At 51.8% G+C, this 19,693-nt stretch overlaps 1 protein-coding gene and 1 long non-coding RNA gene across 4 annotated transcripts in view; one reads left to right on the top strand and one right to left on the bottom strand.

Annotated features, from left to right (window-relative positions):
* The window catches only part of KCNN4 (potassium calcium-activated channel subfamily N member 4), a 17,334-nt gene extending 7,246 nt beyond the window's left edge, over window positions 1–10,088 (top strand). Inside the window, exons 4-10 of one of the 3 annotated variants that reach the window (XM_039866145.1) lie at window positions 4,574–4,709; window positions 6,846–6,956; window positions 7,121–7,239; window positions 7,671–7,740; window positions 8,946–9,113; window positions 9,516–9,557; window positions 9,786–10,088. In XM_039866145.1, the coding sequence (XP_039722079.1) occupies window positions 4,574–4,709; window positions 6,846–6,956; window positions 7,121–7,239; window positions 7,671–7,740; window positions 8,946–9,110 (601 nt within the window). In that variant the 3' untranslated portion in view covers window positions 9,111–9,113; window positions 9,516–9,557; window positions 9,786–10,088. Of the gene's footprint in view, window positions 1–4,573; window positions 4,710–6,845; window positions 6,957–7,120; window positions 7,240–7,670; window positions 7,741–8,897; window positions 9,114–9,515 lie in introns of those variants that run through there. The other 2 variants (XM_039866146.1, XM_039866147.1) reach the window with 2 other exon arrangements.
* On the bottom strand, window positions 7,963–19,635 carry LOC120605254 (uncharacterized). The gene is made up of 3 exons (XR_005653565.1): window positions 19,562–19,635; window positions 18,040–18,172; window positions 7,963–8,725 (listed from the first exon to the last, which is right to left on the bottom strand). It is a non-coding gene; the product is annotated as an uncharacterized LOC120605254 (long non-coding RNA).
* Between the last annotated feature and the right edge of the window lie 58 nt (window positions 19,636–19,693).

Here is a 19,693-nt window from a genome sequence, read left to right as displayed (position 1 = left end):
GGTGCTGTGTCTAGTGGGGTGGAATTTGGGACAAGCTAAAGAAAGAGACAGGAAATTGTGGTGCCAGAGAAGGATGAAGGGGTGGGGGAGGGCTGGGGACAACAGCACCATTGTTCGGGGAGGGGTGGAGGGGCAGGCCCCCTGGGGCAGGAAACTGGCCCTCTTCCCCTGCACAGAGCTGGGGCCCCGCCCCCTTGGGGGAGCTGGCAACATCTTAGGACAAACAGGTGTCTTAGGAGAAACGGGAGGGAACCCATGTGGTCCCCTGCCTATGACAACACCCCACAGGCAGGGTGCCTCCCTCCCAGCCCCTCCTATGGAATCCAGCAGTCCCAGGCCCCTCTAACTCTTTCCCTCAGGAATTCTAGATTCCTGCAAGGTATTGCGCACAATGAGGAGGAGAAAACCTTCTCCGTGGATTCTGGAGGCCACGTGCTTCTGCCAGATCTGCCCCAGGCTTGGGCCAGGAGGGAGAGCAGGAGGCAGGGGGAGAGGAGACGCAGTGGGCAGGACTGTGGGTAGAGGGCGTTCTCAGAGCTGGGTCTGGGTTCTCTCAGGGACTCAGTCCCCCGGATGAAGGTAGCGGGAGGTGTCACTCATTCCTTGGAGACTGAATGATAGTTCCTAGGCTTCTCTGGAATTGGGGTGGGGGTGGGACTTGAAGTTGCTTTCTAGGACCAGACCAGCTGGGCGGGCAGGGAGGGAGACAGGACACTGTCTAGAGGCCAGATGTGTTTCTAGACACAAAGCCCCATGCAAGCACATACCTGAGGAACTATTTTTGATGGAGAAGGGGACAAGAATTAAGAAGGAATGTGTGTTTCAGGGTCTCCCCTTAGGGATGTGGGTCTGAGGAGAAGAGCTGAGGGGGAAGGTGGGTGCTGGCATCCAGGCCAGCGCTGTCCGGTTGGGAAGGAAGAGGGCACACTCCCTGGGGACCAGGTGGTTTTGAGACCTCCCCAGAACTGACACATCAGGAGAAACTGGGTCAGGGGCTGAAAGGAAAGGAGGCTAGGAAACTGGAGATTGAGAAGGGAAGGCTGTTTGGGAGGAAGGTAGAGGGTACTGAGGGGGGTGCAGACTGGGCACCTCACACCTTTCCCTATCCCTCCCAACAGTGGGCGCTCTACCTGTTCCTGGTTAAATGCGTCATCAGTGTTTCCACCATCTTCCTCCTCTGCCTCATCGTGGCCTTTCACGCCAAAGAGGTCCAGGTAGGGCAGGCCCCGCCTTGCTTGTGCCCCCAGCCCCACCACACCCTGAGTTCACACTTTCCATCCTCCTCTTCCTGGGCTGAGTAATGAGGTTCCTTCTCCCTGAGATGCGTCCACACCCTCACCCACCGGGATGGGGCGAACCACGGACAGACACAGCCTCCTGGAGCAGCCCCCTCCCTTCCTCCATCTGCCCCCCCTCCAGTCTCCCCACACACACTCAGATGCTGAGAGCTCCAGTCCCAGCCTCCAGATCTCTGTCCTCCATCTCTGAGTCCCTACCTATCCCAATCCCAAGCAACCTGAGCCCCCAGGTATATGCCCACAGGTCCTTCCCCACTCCCAGGCTCCCCGTCTGTGCCAATATCCCCCCAGACCCAAGCCCTTCCTGCCTTCCCCCTCCAGTGTCATGTCTCACTGGGACACTCAAGTCCCCCCCCCTCCCAACCCTACCCGTACATCCCCAGATCCTGTCGTCCCTCCCCCATACCTTTGATTATGAAATGGGGGTTACTGGCCATGTGCAGTGATGTCCCTTGCAAGTGCCTGGTACATAAAAGGTGCTCAGTAAACAGCAGACATTATCATTACCAGCAGCCATTCACACAGTTCCGAAGTTCCGAGTGCAGGGTTTGTAGCCCAGCGGTACCAGCACCCGCCTGCGGGACCTAGGCCTCGGTGTCCACATCTCTAAAATGCGGGTGATAATACTTTCCATCTCGCCGTGTTGTGAGCATTCATTGAGTCACAACATGCAAAGGGGCTACGGCAGTGCCTGGCACATCCAAAGTGCCCCCTCAGTGTTAGCTGTTGTCAGCGCTAATGGTATGGTGATGACGATTACTGTACACGTGTCCTCAGAAAAGAGAAGAGAAGATGGCTCCATGAGGTGGGCGGGAAGCTCCAGGGAGGCCGGGGTTGCTGTCTGTCCGCCTGAATATATAGAACAATCTGTGTCGCTCAGTGGGCGCCAAGCGTTCCAGGGCTGGAAGTTCTCGAAGTAGGCTGACACTAGAGGGGGAGGGAGAGGAGACGCGGGAGGGACGTCCATCTCAGGTCTCTTCCCCGCCCCCCACACACATCCCAAAGCCCCTGCCCCAGCGCTATCTGCCTCGCTCCCCCGCAGGGCGGGCGCGCCCCCCTTATCTCCCTGCGCAGGCTGGCCACGGCCGCCTGGCCTTCGTGTGACCCCACTTCCCTGTCCGTCCCCTCCCCGCAGCTGTTCATGACCGACAACGGGCTCCAGGACTGGCGCGTGGCGCTGACCCGGCGGCAGGTGGCGCAGATCTTGCTGGAGCTGGCGGTGTGCGGGCTGCACCCGGCGCCTGTGCGGGGCCCGCCCTGCGCGCTGGGTACCCGGTCTCCGTCGATGGCGACGCAGTCCTGGCCGGGGTTCCTGAGCCAGGGCGAGGCGCTGCTGTCACTGGCCATGCTGCTGCGCCTCTACCTAGTGCCCCGCGCCGTGCTCCTGCGCAGCGGCGTCCTGCTCAACGTGTCCTACCGCAGCATCGGCGCCCTCAACCAGGTCCGCTTCCGCCACTGGTTCGTGGCCAAGCTGTACATGAACACGCACCCCGGCCGCCTGCTGCTCTGCCTCACGCTCGGCCTCTGGCTCACCACCGCCTGGGTGCTGTCGGTGGCAGAGAGGTGAGGGCGCTGGGCAGAGGGTACCTGAGCGTCTGGAAGAACCGCTTACAGCCCCGGCAGCCCTTACAGTGCTGCAGGTTGGGGCCCCCAGGGACCAAGCAGTGGTGGGAGCTATTTGTCCCCACTCTCCGCCGCCCGGGGGGGAGGAACCAACAGGCCAGCCCCGGCCCTTCCTCCCCTGCAGTCTCCAGTCTCCCCAGGCACAGACAGACCCTTGGAAGCCCTTCCCTTCCCGCTTCCCAGCCTCCTGCTTCAGGTCCCCAGGCATCTATCTGTTCGGTCTCCAAACCCAGGCGCTGGGGCCCCGCCGAGGGTTGCATCGCCTTGGGGGAAAGGGGCACCTTTTCTGAATTGGCACAGATGCACTGCAGGAGCTTTCCCTGATCCCGCATGGGGATGATTTAGGGTGCTCTGGAGAATTCCTGCAGGGAACTGGTATGGGATTCCAGGCTGCGTGCTGAACACCATGCGACTTGACGCTGGGCCTGTACCCTTTCAGGGCCTGAGTGTCTGTCTCTGTCTGTCTCTGTCTGTCTCTGACACACAGAAATTGGGGGTGATCAGCCAGTGGTTCTCAGTGTGGTTCCGGGACCAGCAGCATCACCTGGGCACTTGTAAACCCCAATTCTCAGGCTTTACCCAGACCTACCAAATTCAAACTGCAGTGAGTGAGGCCAAGCAGCGGCCTTCACAGGTGGTTCTGATGCCCACTCCCGTTTGAGAACCTCTGGTTTAGTGCATCCGACAAAAGATTCTTGAGGGGAGGCAGAGAGTGAGAAGACCTGGCTTTAGAGTGCTCCTTTCTGAGCCTGTTTTCTCATCTGTAAAATGGGTCAATTTTACAAGTTCTACCATCTTTAAAGTCTCCCTGGCGATTCCAATCTTGCCTAATTTTGTAATCTTTCATCTCGCAGCACCTCAAGTTTTCCCATTTGGAAAACCAGTCAGGATCAGGGTCAATAAATGGTCCTCCCACCAAGCTTCTCATCTGAAAAGTGGGATGATGGGAAGGGAGTCAAATTTCTAAGTCCTAAGGCAGAAGTTCTCAAACTTCACTGTAATTCAGGATGAGGAGGGTGGTACTGAACAGCACAGACTCCGTCTCCACCTCCGGACACTGATTCAGTGGGTCTGGGGTGTCCGGGGCCCTAACGGGGGAAGCTTTCCTGGCTGACCCTGATGCAAGGAGTCTGTGAGCCCAAGATGGACAATTCATTCCGTGGTGGGACTGAAATGTCCCCTTCTAGGAAGTGAGGGGAAAGGAGGGCAGAGTCCCGCCAAGCCATTGTAGAGTCCCATCTTTTTGGTCTTGATAGGGCCACCTCTAGGCCAGACAGCATCTTTGTGGAAATTAGAAAAAAGGCACCCCCCCCCTCCTTCCTCAGGGCAGGTGCAATCCCCTGCCGGGGTCTGACAAGTGGACTTCGGACTGGGTTTCTGCCCCCTCTCAACCCCTCAGCCACATGCTCCGAATACAGCAGCCCTGGTGGCCTCGCTGAAACTAAACAGGCTTTAGTCCACTTGACCCGGGTTCAAACAAGCATCTTGCCCAGCTCACAGCAGGAAGGCCGAGCAGGCTCCCCAAAGCCCAGAATTTACTGGCTTTTCCTCTGAGTGCTTCTTGGGATTGTGTGTGTGTGTTAGGAAGGAAGGTACAAATCTACAGGAACCCCTGGGGTGGGGTGTCACAGCTAACTCACCCTTCCCCACAGGCAGGCCGTTAATGCCACTGGACACCTTTCGGACACACTGTGGCTGATCCCCATCACATTCCTGACCATCGGCTACGGGGATGTGGTGCCGGGCACCATGTGGGGCAAGATTGTCTGCCTCTGCACTGGGGTCATGGTGAGTACGAGCCCCTCGGCGACCCTACCCCTAAACCAAACTGCTCCTCCCCTGGCCCCAGGAAACCAAGGAGCTGACACAGGCAATCAGGGACATCCCATGAAACTTGGGTGGCTGGACCCCCCACAGCCCCAGTCCCTCTCCAGGACACAGATCTCCAGCCCCATTTCCTTTCAAAACCCAGGAATCCGTTCCTGAAGTCTTTGCTCTCTCTGGAACCTAGGACCCCAGCCCACATCCTCCTCAGGGCCACGGCCCACTGATTTCCCAGCCCATTTCTCTCCAGAATCCAGGAATCCATCCCTGAGCCCCACCAAGGCCCAGGCATCCTGCCCCCTCTCCTTACCCTCCTGATCATCTGGGACTCAGGCCCCTGGTTCCCCAGCTCTAGCTCCTCCAGGACCCAGGACCCAGGAACCCAGAATCCCAGCCTCCATCAAGGCTATAGAGGCTAATCACAGAGCCAGGCTGTCTGGGCTCAAATCCTGCTTCTGCCACCTCCTACCTGGGCGCAAGCCATATAATCTCCCTGGGCCTCAGTTTCCTCACCTATAAAATGGGATGCTGATACGAGTGTACTCCTCATGGGGTTCCTTAGGAGATTAAATTAATTAAAACATGTAAAGTCTCTCAAACAGTGCTCAGCACATAAGAAATAGTCAGTGGGTTGAAGTTTAAGGGTGGGGAGGCTGTTATTATAATGGGGCCTGGGCATCCACTGCTTCCACCGCAGCGCCTGTGCCCCCAAGGATGAGGCAGAGGCTCTCCAGCCCGATTCATGCCTCCTCCTGAATCCAGACACCCACCTCTTACCTTTCACAGACCCAGGGATCCAGTTTCCCCCACCTCACATCTTCATCCTCCCCTCCCCTCAAGGACCCAGTGCCCAATGTCTCACACACACACACACACACAGAGGTGTCTTTGTGACAGAAAACAGGTGCAGAGACTCGGCCAGGGAAACACTCCCGAAGAGTCAGGAACACTCAGGGCTGCCTGGTACCTCCTCCCTCATTTGAAGAAAGGAGAAACTGAGAGCTAGAGAAGGCGATTTGCACTAGTGCTCATAGACCACTCCTGGCCGAGAGGTCCCATGGTGCAGCGGAATCATAATAGCTACCTTTTGAGCACACGCTCTGTGCTAGTCTCTGGTATAAGCACTTCCCAGGTGTTAACTTACAGAACCCACAGGGTGATACTGTGAGGACATGCCCATTTTACAGAGAAGAAACTGAGGCACCAAGAGATTAAGTAACTTGCTCCAAGCTGGGCTTGGAACCCGGTCAGTCCCAGAGATAACATTTCTACTAAACTGTCCGGAGTGGGCAATGGCTGAAACACACGGGGTGGGGGAGGCTTCAGAAGATCCCTTCTAACTCATGGGGGAGTGGGCAGGTGCCTCAGAGCCATTGGAATTTGATGGGGCCTCAAAGGATGAAGCCTGGGGAGAAGGGAGAATGAGCATTTGGGCCCCTGGTGCTCTGGCGGGGCTGACCTGTCTGGGAGGGAGGCTGAGCAGAGGAGGGAGGGGCCTAGATCTGGGAAGGCCCTGCCAGGCTGAGAAGTCTGGGGCTGTGGAAGCCTAGGAGGAGATTATGGTGAGGGGGCAGGGTCCTAACTGGGGTTAGATCTCCCTGGGGTCAGGGCAGGGGGCTTCGGAGGCTGGTCGGAGGCCGGAGGATGGTCCAGGAGAAAGAGGACAGGGCCAGAGCTGGGCGGAGGCCATGGGGGTGGGAGGAGGGTGAGGGACACCCTTGGTGACCGGATGGCCAACTGGGTGGAGCAGTGGGGGTACGGGGGAGTACGGGATCCCCCGCAGGAGCCCAAGGTCTGTCCCTTGCCTGAAACCAGCCCTTCTCCCCTCCTCCAACACCCTTAACGAAAGAAAACATTCTGACGGTGTAAACACGAGCACAGAAGTTGGTCTCAGACATGATTTCTGATCCTCGTCCCACCCTTCGGAGCTGTGGGACCTTGGATCTTTCTGAGCCTGTTTGCTTGGCCGTCTACTGGGGTGGCCATGCATGCATTCTGTGGCTGTTTAGGAGGGTTCGAGGAAAGAGCTAGTGGCACAGGGCTGGCCCTAGAGAGCCCCACAGCCCTTGTGTCATTGTGTCATAGTGCCTGTGTTCACAGGGGGTCTGCTGCACAGCCCTGCTGGTGGCTGTAGTGGCTCGGAAGCTGGAGTTTAATAAAGCAGAGAAGCATGTGCACAACTTCATGATGGACATCCAGTATGCCAAAGAGGTGACTACAGGTCTACGCAGGAGACCCAACCCTCTACCACTCCTCCCTCAGACCCAGGAGTCCGGCCCCCAGCCCCTCCTCCCTCAGACCAGGAGTCTGGCCCCCAATCTCCTTTCTAGAACCTGTGAGTCTATCTGCACTGACACTGTGCCACCCACCCCCAGATGAAAGAGTCAGCTGCCAGAGTGCTCCAAGAGTCCTGGATGTTCTATAAACACACACGCAAGAAGGACGCTACAGCTGCCCGCAGGCACCAGCGCAAGCTGCTGGCCGCTATCAACACGTGAGGGCCGCTGTGTGTGTTTGTGTCTGCACAGGCACTTACCCATGTGCACCTGTGTCCACATCTGTCTACACGGCATATGTGTGTGCATATGTGCATGCACACCCATGTGTGATGGAAGAGATGTCTGCCTACACCTCCTATGATTCTGTGTCTGTGCTGGTTGATTCTGCATGTCTCAGTGTGTCTGTGGGTCCAGGTGGCTGTGTGTGAGACTGGATACCTGGGTCTCTACCAGGGAGGTGGCACCGTGGATGCACCCTCCAACCGCACCCCCACCCCCACCCCCGCCCCCGCCCCTTCAGCTCCTGGCAACTTTTGCTGTTTGTATTGTGTCTGCATGGGTCTGTCCTTCCCCACCCCTCCCCCAAGCTAGGGCTACATCAAGGACTAGGCATATAGGAAAACTGACCACCTATTTCTTCCCACAGGTTCCGCCAGGTGCGGCTGAAACACAGAAAGCTCCGGGAACAAGTGAACTCCATGGTGGACATCTCCAAGGTACCGGAATCCGTGGGAGCGGGTCTGAGAGAGGAGGGAGGCTGGGCCTCAGGTATGAAAATCTGGCCCTGGAACAGGGAACGTTGGCCAGGGCCTGGCAAACGTGGGCACTCATTAAAGGTTTGAAGTTGAATAAATGAATGATGCAATACGGTTTCTCAAACTCGTTAAGGTACAGACAGATCCCTTTTACACTAAAAAAAAAGAAACTGCACAGAGAACTCCAGTGTTTGGCTTTAAATTATTTTTATTGTCGAGTTACTTACATGCGGACGGATATAAAATTCCTTCTAACTCTGACTTATACAATAATAAAACCAAAGCAAATTTACAAACCAAGTTCAAACACACATGGAAAACCAATAAAATGCAAATTAACAAGACTGCTGTGGGGAAGGGTGACACTGTTTCAGTAAAACTCGGTCTCTGCTGCTGTTGTGAAGAGGGGACCCAGGGCCATGGTGCTTCACCTGCCTGGCCAAGCGACTCAGCTTGCGCACTTCCGGCTGGGACCACTTGATTGCACCAGTGCTCAGGGATGGCGATGTCACACCTCCTGGCTTGATGACAGCGTCTTTTGCTTATCTGCAGCCTTTGCCTTTTCTCATTAGTCTGCAATAATTTAAACAGTGGCCCTTGGCACCAACGCCATGGTAAACAATCACAGGTACAGGCTCCTATACTGCATGGCAGGTCTCAGTGAGGAGGTGGTGGCCTAGATCTGCCAGAATTGGCAGGTGATTATTTCCAAAGATGATCGAGCCAAAAACACAGAATTGAAGAATGCTCATAGAAAGCTCACACACACTCAAGGATGAAGCTGTGAATCCTGGTTTCAGAAGGCAGTGAGAGGGCTGTGTGGGTTTTGAAGTCAGGCATTCATCAATTCCACAAATATTTAGTAAGCACCTACTACTTCCTGGGCTCTGTTCTAGCTGCTGCCTTGGGTGTGTCAATTAACTGCTCCAGGCCTCAGTTTCCTCAGCTGTAAAATTAGGAACATTAGGAATATGACTCACTCTCGTGACTTTTACATGCAAAGCACCTGGCCTAGTAGCTAGGGTGGGGCTGGTGGCCAATGAACAGTGACTGTTACTACTGAGGGTAACTGAGGGTCTATAAGAGTTTAGTACATTGGTTCCATCGCCTTATTCCAGGGAAGGCGCACCCCAGCTCCTTGATACCGCTGCCCTCTCTCTGCCCAGATGCACATGATCCTGTGTGACTTGCAACTGGGTTTGAATAGCTCACACCAGGCCTTGGAGAAGCGGATTGACGCACTGGCAGGGAAGCTGGACACCCTGACGGAGCTGCTCAGCACTGCCCTGGGGCCACAGCAGCCTCCAGAACTCAGCCAGGAGGCCACGTAGCTGGTGAGGAGGCTGGGACTGCTGGAGGAAAGGTGCCTGTAACCAGCACCCCATGTGGCGAGGGGGTGGGGGATGGCCTGGAGACAAGGCCACACTTCCTCTTCTGCTCTGGCTGTGTCTGGAGAAAAAGGCGTCAAGTTCTGGGCTGGCGTGGCAGTGATGGGAGGCATTTCTTCTCCTTTTTGCTGACCCTCAGCACTCTCTCTCCTTTCTTTGCTTGGTCTCTGCCCCTGGGCACATTCTCTGGCTCTGTCCAAATGCCCGGCTGGCCCCCTCTCTTGGTGTCAAGTACCTCCATGCTCTTTCTCCTCTGCCTACCAATTTCGGTCTCCACTTCTGTCTCGGGTCTTGCTCCTCCTCTGTTTCCAGGGCTGCCTGTCCATCCATCTCTGTTTGTCTCCCCAGGACCCGTGGAGGAAGAACCAGGCTACTTTCCCTGTGATTGAGGTCAAGGACATTCTCCCTGCTATTCCTGACCCAAACCCATGAATAAAGCACCTCGGGTGCAAGGACCCAAGGGGGTCCCACCTTGGGGTCGGTTGACTTGCTGGGGCTGCTGGAGGGGACACTGGCTGAAGGAGGGAGGCTGTGGCCTATCCCTGAGGCCCTAAATGGGGAAATGGTCACCATTACCCCACATACCCTCAAAAAACCCTCTTCGCTGTGCTGCTATAGACGACCTCCAGCTTTCAGTTCCAAGTGGAGGTGCCTGGGGACCGGGACAGCTGAGGCCCAGAGGAGCAGGGGACTGGGAGCCCAGAGTCCAGGATCCTGGGATGCCTCGGTTACCGCTGGTCGGTGGATCTGAAGGAACCAGGCCTGAGGCTGGGACGGGGCAGGAGGTGGCACCCCCTGGTGGGAAAGCAAGAGGATACCATTTTTCCAGAGCTGCAGAGAACGTGGGGACAGAGTGAACCGGGTGGCGCAGCTCACCAGTCTCTGCTCTTCTACTTTGTAATAAACGTTAAAGACGAAGAAGTTGCTGTTTCTTAATAAACATATCCACGTTCCAAACAGGCAGGGCATCCACTGGGGCCTTCTTACCCTGCTTTGTCTGAACCTGTTTCCCCATCTATAAAGCGAAGGCCTCCCCTAAGTGCCCTGCCAGGCCTGTGGGCTGGGGAGTCCTCGACAACTCCCTCCAACTCCCGCCCCAGATCTGAGGCTAAGAGCAAGGGCTTTGAATTCAAACAGATCCTGGCTCTGCCATCCTCTGGCTGTGTGATTTGGGGCAAGTGGTTTCACTTCTGTGCACATTTTACCTCACCTGTAAAATGGGGTCACCTCCCCACGGCACTGCCTGCCATGAAGATTAAAACAGTGGCACAGAGGGTCAGGCATTCGGTAAGAACCAAATACACGACATAATCATTTTTATTCTTGCTACTGACTTTCAGACAATGTGTGGCTGTCCTTTTTCTTTTTGTTATCTTTTTCCCCCTCTACTCATCTCCTCAGAACCCCATCTGGAGACCAGCAGGAACCCCGAACCATCCCACACAATCATTTCGCATCTGCTAGGACTCAGACAGGAAAAGGGGAGGGGACTGGCACATCCAGAGTCCCTACTGTATGCCCAACTCTGTGCCCCCTTTTTATAAATCACGACCACTCCCCTACCCCACTGTGCAGATTCAGAAACAGGTGTCAAGAGGAGCTGGGCCTGGAAGCTGGGAACCGAGGCTGCAGGGCCCAGATTAACACCCAGCCTGTCACACTGCTGAGCCCTCTTTGCCCTGCTAGAAGCGAGTCTAAGGCAGAGTGGCCTTGGGGCTCGAACCCAGGTCTCACTACCCACAGTGGCTTCATTCTACTTTGAGAGGCTGATTCATCCTCACTTCCCCCGATTTGTGGGGAATCCCAGGCTGCGAGTCATCCTCCTCTGCTGAGCTATCTTTGGACTTCCCTGCAAGTCCACAGGCAGCCTCACTCCTCGGTCCTGCTAAACTGGGGCCTGTACCGCCCACTGCCAGGCTGCCTTTCCTCTGGCTTCCAACCCTAGGGAGTGAAGGCGACAAGAACGAGACGAGACCTCTGAAGACATTTCTGACAGCCTCCCCCTGCAAGAAACCCTCCTGGAAGTGCTGCCAGGTCCCCTGCCAAACTCCTCCCTCCAGGACCGCTCTTTCTTCATCCACTGCCAGACCCCTTTGGCTGGCAAATGCCTTCCTAGTTTTCCTTTAGGTCTTGGCTTACATGTCCCCTCCTCCAGGAAGCCCTCTCTAAAGCTCCCATAGCCCATGAACTTGTCTCTAGCACAATATTTATTGGGCCAAGCACCATGCTAGGTCCTTTGTATAACCGATCTTAGAAAATCTCTACGAAAGGAGTCAAAGTGGGTACTGTTGGTCCCATTTTACAGATAAGGAAACTGAGGCCCAAAGCCACAACAGGAAGATGGGACAGCTGTGGTATGAACCAGGCAGCCCGGCTCCGGAGCCCCAGCACTTAGCCAACGGGCCTATTCAGATGCTTGGAGAGCACCAAACCATATTTTCATTTTTGTTCACTACTGTGTTCTCGATGTCACATACGGGGCCTCACTGAGTATCACTGAATGAAAACACTGAATACCTGAGGTGGCCTGAAGCCCCTCACCTTCTACAAGTTGGTTTCTGGCGAGACAAGGTAGGAACTAGTTAGAAGAGGCTTTTGGCTAAGAACGTAAGGGAACACATGAGAAATCTCTGTTCTGAGTATCTCGGGTCTACCCCTGCCCACCTGTCCCCATTCTCCTCTCTGGGTGCAGGGCCTAACGCCCCCTCCCACCCCCCTCCCTTTTCTGGCAGTTTCTGCACGCCCTCACACAGCATCAGCACTTCTTGAAGGCCCCGTGCCAGGGGCTGGAGCTGCAGGCATGAGTCAGAGGGCTCTGTCCTCGAGGCGCTCAGTCTCATGGTGATTTCTGGCTACTTCCCTCCCCTACTTTTGTTTTGCCTCCACTCCCAGGAGAACCCTGAGTGGGAAATAGCGGGTCCAGAGACGGGTGGGGGCTTACCAGAGTTAGAGAGCCAGTCAGGAGCTAAAGCGGAAACCAAGCTCTAGCCTCGCCCCTTCCATGCACCACAGCCTCTGAGGACCTTTCTAGTGGTACCCAGACCAAATGGTCCTGCCCTTGTTCAAAACCCTTCCATGGCCCCCACCTGCCCTTCTGTTAAAGTCTAGCTCCTAAGCCTAGCTCATTTTCCCATTGATTAATCTCCATTTTACATAAAGCACATAAGTTTTCAATGCAGTCTCACTGAATTTTTACAAATGCATTCACCACTCGGAGCAATCTAGAAGTTCCTATCCCTCTAAAAGCTCTTTTCCCTCCAAGCCAATACCCTCCTCCATCCTTCATATTTACTTCTTGGGCTCTGCACTGTGGCTGTGAGATCAGCTGGGCTACTCATGCTTTTGCACTGCAGAATAGTGTTCCATTTTGTTAATACACCCACAGGCCTCACCTGGGGGGCTCTTCAAGCTATGATCACCCCACTCCAGCCTCCTCCACATCCTGGCTGCTAACTGTTATGCAACCAGTTCCCACTTGTGGGTTTTTCCCCACACCAAGTAATTCTCAGACACCAAGTGGGAGTCTTACAAGAGTAACAGTGAGATTCTGTTGAATGTGAAACTCAATTCTGACATCATCTACCTGGAGACAGAATCAGATTCCATAGGATAAGGGCTCAGTCCCATAAGACTGCCCCCACTCACACTTCAGCCATCAATCGTAAGTCCAGGTTGTCACCTGTGCTTCTGACCAACTGACTACAGCTCAGAGGTGCCAACAAGCCCCTCCTTTGATTTCTATTAATTTCCTAGAGTGGCTCACAGAAACTAAGAGAAACATTTTACTTACTAGATCACCAGTGTATTATAAAAGGATGCAACTAGGAAAGGCCGGATGGAAGCAATGCACAGGGCAAGGTATGGAGAAAGAGCCCAGAGCGTCCATGCTCTGAGCATGCCATTCTCCCTGCATCTATCTCCACGTGGTCACCAAACGGGGAAGTTCTCTGAACCCCCTCCTTTTGGTTTTTTATGGAGACTTCGTTACATAATCACAATTGATGAAATCAATGGCCATTCACCAATTGATTCAAGCTCCAGCTCCTCTTCCTAATGTAGGGAGGAGGCAAGAGAACGAGTTAAATCAAGCTATATTCAGAGACTGCAATGTGCTGATCAGCCCTACAGCCAGGCGAGACCAGGACACCTGCAGAACAAAGGAAGATTTCTGCTGGGATTGCTAACAAACCATTTCCCCACACCGTGAAGGGAAAACACAGAATAAAATCATTCATTCCCTGCGGCAAAACCATGGGGAACCTATGGATCAAAGGCCGGGTATTGCCAGGAGGCCTTTCACACTACATATTCTTACCTTTTCATGCCACGTATTCTTAAGCTTTCACACTGCATATTCATACCATCAAGGGAAAATGTAAACAAAGTCTTTAAACTGTAATTCATAGAAACTAAGAATGATATATGAACTGAATCCCAACTCGGGGTCCCTCTCATGGTCTCCATCTCTTTGCCTCTGAGAGAGACCACGCTCTGTCTATGGAGGTTACTCCTTCTCTAATAAACTTTCCTTTTGACTCTAACTCTAGCGTGTGCTTGAATTCTTTTCTTGTGCTCAAAAACCCTTTCTCTCTCGGTGCAGGGCCACTTGGAGGAATCTGTCCTGTCCTGCATCATCCCTTCTTCGGGGATGCAGGGAAGGATGAAAAATTCCAATCCTGTAATTACATGGTTGTATCCCCCAACCACCAGCCTCCATCCTTAGGTTACCTGGGTGCTTTGCAAAATTAACCTCATTAACATAACAAAAGACACCTCGATCACTCTCATCACAGAAAATTGCAAAGGTTTTAAAAGTTAGTGCCAGAAACTGGACGAAGATCAAAGATGTATTTATCATAAATCACAGTATCACAGCCGCTCCTGCCTTGGGGCTCCTCTCCCTTCCAAACATTCTTTGTCTTAATTCCCCACCACTCTCTCTCTTGCCTCACTCGCTTAGAACATACATCACCAGTACTTTCTTTATTAAGGTCCATAAAGTAAGCCGTATAGTCTACATCAACGCCAGACTGGTAGTCCAAATACCTGTTTTGAGCTTTTATGTTGTGTGGGATAGCGGCCAACATATAAAACCAGAGAGTGGTTTTCACGTTTAGAGGGGATGTCAAAAGGTAAGACTCTCCTTTCTTTTACCAAGACGAGCTGGCTCTTCAATTCCAACCACTCTCTCCACTTTTACCCCGTCTACGCCCCCTCACTAACTTGAAAGCCCAGTTCCCAAGTCTCTTTCTCCATTTCCCTCTATCATGCCCATCAGCATACAAACATGCTGCAATTTCTCCCCTCTTAAAAACATCCCGCTGGAACTTTAAACACTTTAGAGAGCCTCTGTTATCCTTAAAGTTCACTATGTATTCCCTCAATTGCAAAGCATCTGGAATTGAAATTGTCTTTTTTTTTTTTTGATATGGTAAAATAACCAGCATTAGAAATTACCAGTAGAGAATCCTTTATAACTTACACAGCGAAATCCTGTTACGTGCAACAACATGGAAGATTTTCACAGACAGAGAGCTAAAGAAGCCAGATACACAGAAGACCTGCTGTAAGATTTCATTTCTATGAAGTTCAAGAGCAGGCACAACTGAGGACATCACTTGTAAAATTCTTAATCTTTTAGCAGGAAATGAAATAGGACATCTCTTGCAGAGTCAATCTTTTTAGTAAACCTTGTTAAGTTTTTTTCCCTCCTTCCTATGGAAAAAGGCCCTCTCAAATCCTGATAATTGCCCTGGCGACTCATCCTCTGGCTATTGATAAGGATCATCAGCCCATTGTTAAGCAGAAATGGTGTTAAGTCAGACAGGGCCCTTAGACTGCAGGGGTGCACTTTAAGCCAAAGGTCTTTTTTTTTTTACTCTTTAAGAAACGTATTAACCAAGCCTGTTTCCCTTTACTCACTTAATAGGCAAATCAATAATAGAAACTAATAGATGTATGATTTAAATAACGAGATTGTATTGTCTTTTCCTTGTCTAGGGACTAAGATGGTACTTCAGCAGGAAACCCAAGATCCCACCCACACTGAGGTAGAAAGGGAAAATGCTCCATGAAACCCCTGTAGGCAGGGACTATGGCCATTCTCAGCAGGAAGCAGATACGGAAGAAGAGACCTTCCGCCCCTGAACATCCATACTAATAATAAGGGGTTCATGGCTCTTAGAAGAGAAGTAGGCATGAAAGTTAGGGGGTTTCAGGTCTGCCTGCAAAGACACTGAGGTCATCCTATCTTAGAAGGGGTCCGCCCTTATCTGCCCACAATTAAGCAAGCCAGAAGGCATTTTTTTAACTCACACAAAGAAATCAGTACGCAGAGTTTTAGGTACCAGTTTAAGCCAGTCACTCGCACCTATGCAATGAAGACCCCAACGACCTTCAACTCACCTGAGTCTCATTATACCATCATTATAATATGATGCATATGCCCAGAAGTTCATTAATATCATAACAGACTGAATTCTGGGAACAAACATGCGCAGAAAGCAAAACGATGACTCATTGAGTCCTGTCAATCTTAGCTATCAATCAAAGAAGCCCACTCTATAAATAACCACCCACAGCAAAAAGGGATAAAAACCCTGAAGTCTTTGTTACCAGGCCTTTTGAGCCACGCTTCTCTTGCTCAGGCCCACTTCCACTTCTGGAAGTGTACTTTCCCTTCTAATACAACTTTTCTTTCCTACTGTATTTCGGTGTCTTGCTCAATTCTTTGAGACATCAAGAACCTGGACAACGCGTGCCGGGAGAGGACCCCACTCTCCGGTAACACAACTACCCTATAGTGACTGGAATCGGTCAGTGGTTGCTTCTGGAGTGGAGGAATTGACAGAGAAAGGGCACGAGGGAAATCTCCGGGTGTTTGTGGGAGCATTTTCTATCTTGATCTGATTAGTGATTACATGAACATATGTATTTATGAAAAACTCATTGATTCAAACCCTTAAGATCTATGCCTTTTATGCACTTCACCACATTTAAGTTATACCTCACTGACAAAAAGGAAAAGAAAAATAAGTACTTATACACTTCTCCTGATAGAATCTATATGATGGGAAGTTTCCATAACATGGTTAGACTGAGGATAAAAAAGCCATGTTTTTTTTCATCGACCCCATGTCCAACACCAGCTACTATCCCGTATCTCTGCTCCCTAGTCAAGCTTCTTCTTTTTGGAAGCCTTTGCTCCCCTGGCACCAGGTCGTCCCTGCTCCTGATACTCCTGTTCCCTCTCAGCAACTCTCTCGGATGCTGGTCCTGTCCCTGGTTCCTGCTCCCAAAAGTAGAGGCCTCAGGGCTTGGTCTCTCTCTCTCTGTACCTCCTCTGCCTGGATGGTTTCAACAAAACTCAGGTTTTTAAATATCATCTATATATTAATAGCTCCAAAACTTAGCTTACTTGTACAGTCATTGATAAAATAACAGGACATCTGAGATTTGCTTTAAAAAACGAGGAAGAAATTGCAGGGGAAAGTATGCTTCGATATGGGAGGGGAAAACAGAAGAAACAAGACAAGTAAAATATAGATGACAATCAATACTGGGTGATGGATATATGGGAATTCTTTATATCATAATACCTTTGTGTATGTTTTTAGAAAGTGTGTTAAAATTCTGGCTTCTCCCCCTAGGACCACTTACCTGATGTCCAATATGCCTCTGAAAGTTAAGAAGTTCAAAGACTGTCGATTTCCCATCAAGACTACTCCTCCCCATCTTGGTAAAAAGCATCATTTTTCTTCCAGTTGGTCAGTTCCAACTTTAGGATAACTTTTAAGTCATCCCTGATTCATGCTTCCTCTCACACAACCCTCTTCCTGAGTCACCATCATCTCTTGCCCGGGCAGGGACATCAGCTTTCTCATCTCCTGTTTCCGCCCCTGCCCAGCTGCAGGCCATCTCCTCACAGCAACCAGTATTGTTTTCATTTAACTTTTTTGTGCATAGATAAGTCACATGGTTCAAAAACATAGAAGTCTTAAGTCTCTCTCACAGCTCGGATCCACATCTGTCCATAATGCTCACTTCTACGGACAATCAATTTTACTAATTTTTGGTGTTCACCAGAGAAATCTTTATAAAACATAACATCGCAACATGTTGGTCCTTGCTCACAGCTCTCCAATGGCTTCCTATTACACTCGGAAGTGAATTCCAAAGCCCTTACCACGGCCTGCACGACCCCATGTAACCTAGCGCCAATCTCTGTCTCCATCCCTAAATAATCTTACCTCTCTTCCCCTCGTTGTGCTTCAGCCACACCAGTCACCTGGACCATCTTTAAACAAGCCAGGCCTCAGGCCCACTCCACCTCCTCGGGCTCTTTCCACTTCCTGTTCTTCAGCCTCTACATAGGGCTCATTTCCTTCTTTCAAGCCTCTGCTCCAGTATCACCTCCTCTCAGCAGCCTTCTCTGACCACTTGTCACTCTCCGTGACCTCTGTCATTCTCAGTTCCCTCATCTTGATTTTTTCTTCCAAGCACCTTTTATCTGACATCAGCTACCCTACTAGAATATTTACTCCCAGAGGGCAGATGCTCTGGCTTATTCATTATAGGACAGGATCTTCAACCAACAGCCATGCCTGGTAGACTACTCGAGTTCCATAATTCATTTAATATACAAATGAATAAATGAAATGAATTAAGAGATGGATAGGTCATTTGGCAATGGCTCTCGAAATTTCCAATTGAATGTATCCTTTGACCCAGCAATTCTATCTCAAACAAGATATTCTACGAATAATACTATCATATACATGCAATTGGATGTACAAGGATATTAATTGCAGTGAACATTTCTAAGAGCAAAAGTTCAGAATACAAGCACTCTCCGGGTGCTTGACTGACTCACCACTAGGCAGGCTGCCCGGTGCCAGGGAAAAAATGTGGGCTCGCCCTGGAGTGAGACCGGCTTGGGTTTGAATCCAGACTCTGCTACTTCCTGGCTACAGAGCCTTCAGTAAGATCCTTCTCATTTTCCATATCTGTTAAATAGGGAGAGGGGAAAGTTGTAGTGATGTAAAACAAAGCTTGGTACACAGTGGGCCAATGGTCAATGCCAGGCTCCTTATTTTCCCTTTGTTAAGTCATTTCCATCTCTGAGGGTTGCCCAGATGACAAAGTGGCATGATGGTGAGCTGGGGTTGAGAAATCCAGTTAAGGAAAACAAATATAACCCAAGATGAAGATGCAAAAAAGGACACTAACAGACCTAATACAAAGATGGCCTGCCGTGTAAATCTCCCTTAAACATCCACAATCTTCTGGAGAATCTATAAACAGGACTCAGTCTGTGTGATGTTTCCACCCAGCCTGTGGCAGCCTAGATGAATGGTTCCACCTGGCACCAGTGCTGAGAAAATGGCAGCAGGGATGAGGCTCAGAGGGGAGGGGACAGCTCAGAATCGATCGCTGTCGTTATTATCTTTGTACATCACAAAATAAGGATAACATATGGCGCTACTATGCACCAGGTACTGTTCTAGGCACTTTCACCCATTTAACTCTGCCAGTTACATCACAAGGTGCTGTCCTCTCCATGTTACAAATGAGGAAGGTTAAGGAACTTGGTCAAGGTCAGCCACCTAATATGTGAACTAACTACAATGCTTCACTGTAACGGTAGCTCCAGAAGGAAACTGAGAACTGGTGCTTTAGGAATGGAATACGGAAACCAAAGGAGACTTTTACTGTGTCCTCCCCTTGGCTTCCTGAATTGTCAGAATGTATGTATACTCCCTATTCAAACATAAAAACATTTTTAATGAGATTTCAAATGAAAAATGGTAAATTTTCCCATTCACCTATACGTCTACGACTATACCAGAGATACTTCTCTCTCGAACACTCTCGCTGGTTACCACCTAAGCCGCCAGCCCTATGGCCTGCGCATGCGCGCTCCGCGACCCGCGTTCCTCTTTGGCGCGCTCAGAGCGCTCTGCCCGTTGGCGGTTGAATTTTCGACCTTTGACTGGATTTCCCACTCCCCTTCGCCGCGGCCTCGGAGGGATTTAATTCGCGGTCCACCTCCCAACAGTTCGCATCGCTCCGGCCTTCAGGAGGAATCCTGACACTTAGGGTCCGACCAGCCCACCTGAGTTCAAGCCAGCCCGGCTCTTTCTCCCGGGGTTCCCTCCGCCTGGAGTGCCTCTGCCCGCCCTTCAGGGTCCGATTGAACCTGCGCCCTAAGTGGTCTGAACCCCTAGTTGTCCCCCTCCACAGACCGGAAGCACACTCTTCCAGCGCACACGCCAGGTCTGATTCATTCCTGTGTTCTCAGCATTCGCTCAGCCCTGGTCAATGAAACTCCTCCCGGCCGCCCCGCCCCACCCCACCGCGTCCCGCCAAAACCACTGAGGAGGCAGGACTCGAACCTGAAATCTCCAGAGCCGCCCTCTCTCCCGCTTCTCGGCGTGCACACGCGCACTGAGGCCGAGCCGCATCGCCCTCCCGCCCCTTCCCCGAACTCGCATGCGCACTGAGGCCAACCACCTCCCACAGCGCAT

This window comes from Pteropus medius, unplaced genomic scaffold (assembly GCF_902729225.1).
Source record: "Pteropus medius unplaced genomic scaffold, Ma_sr-lr_union100, whole genome shotgun sequence".
NCBI lineage: Eukaryota > Metazoa > Chordata > Mammalia > Chiroptera > Pteropodidae > Pteropus > Pteropus medius.
The sequence above is the reverse complement of the archived record's forward strand: the minus strand, read 5'-3'. Positions and strand labels throughout refer to the sequence as shown.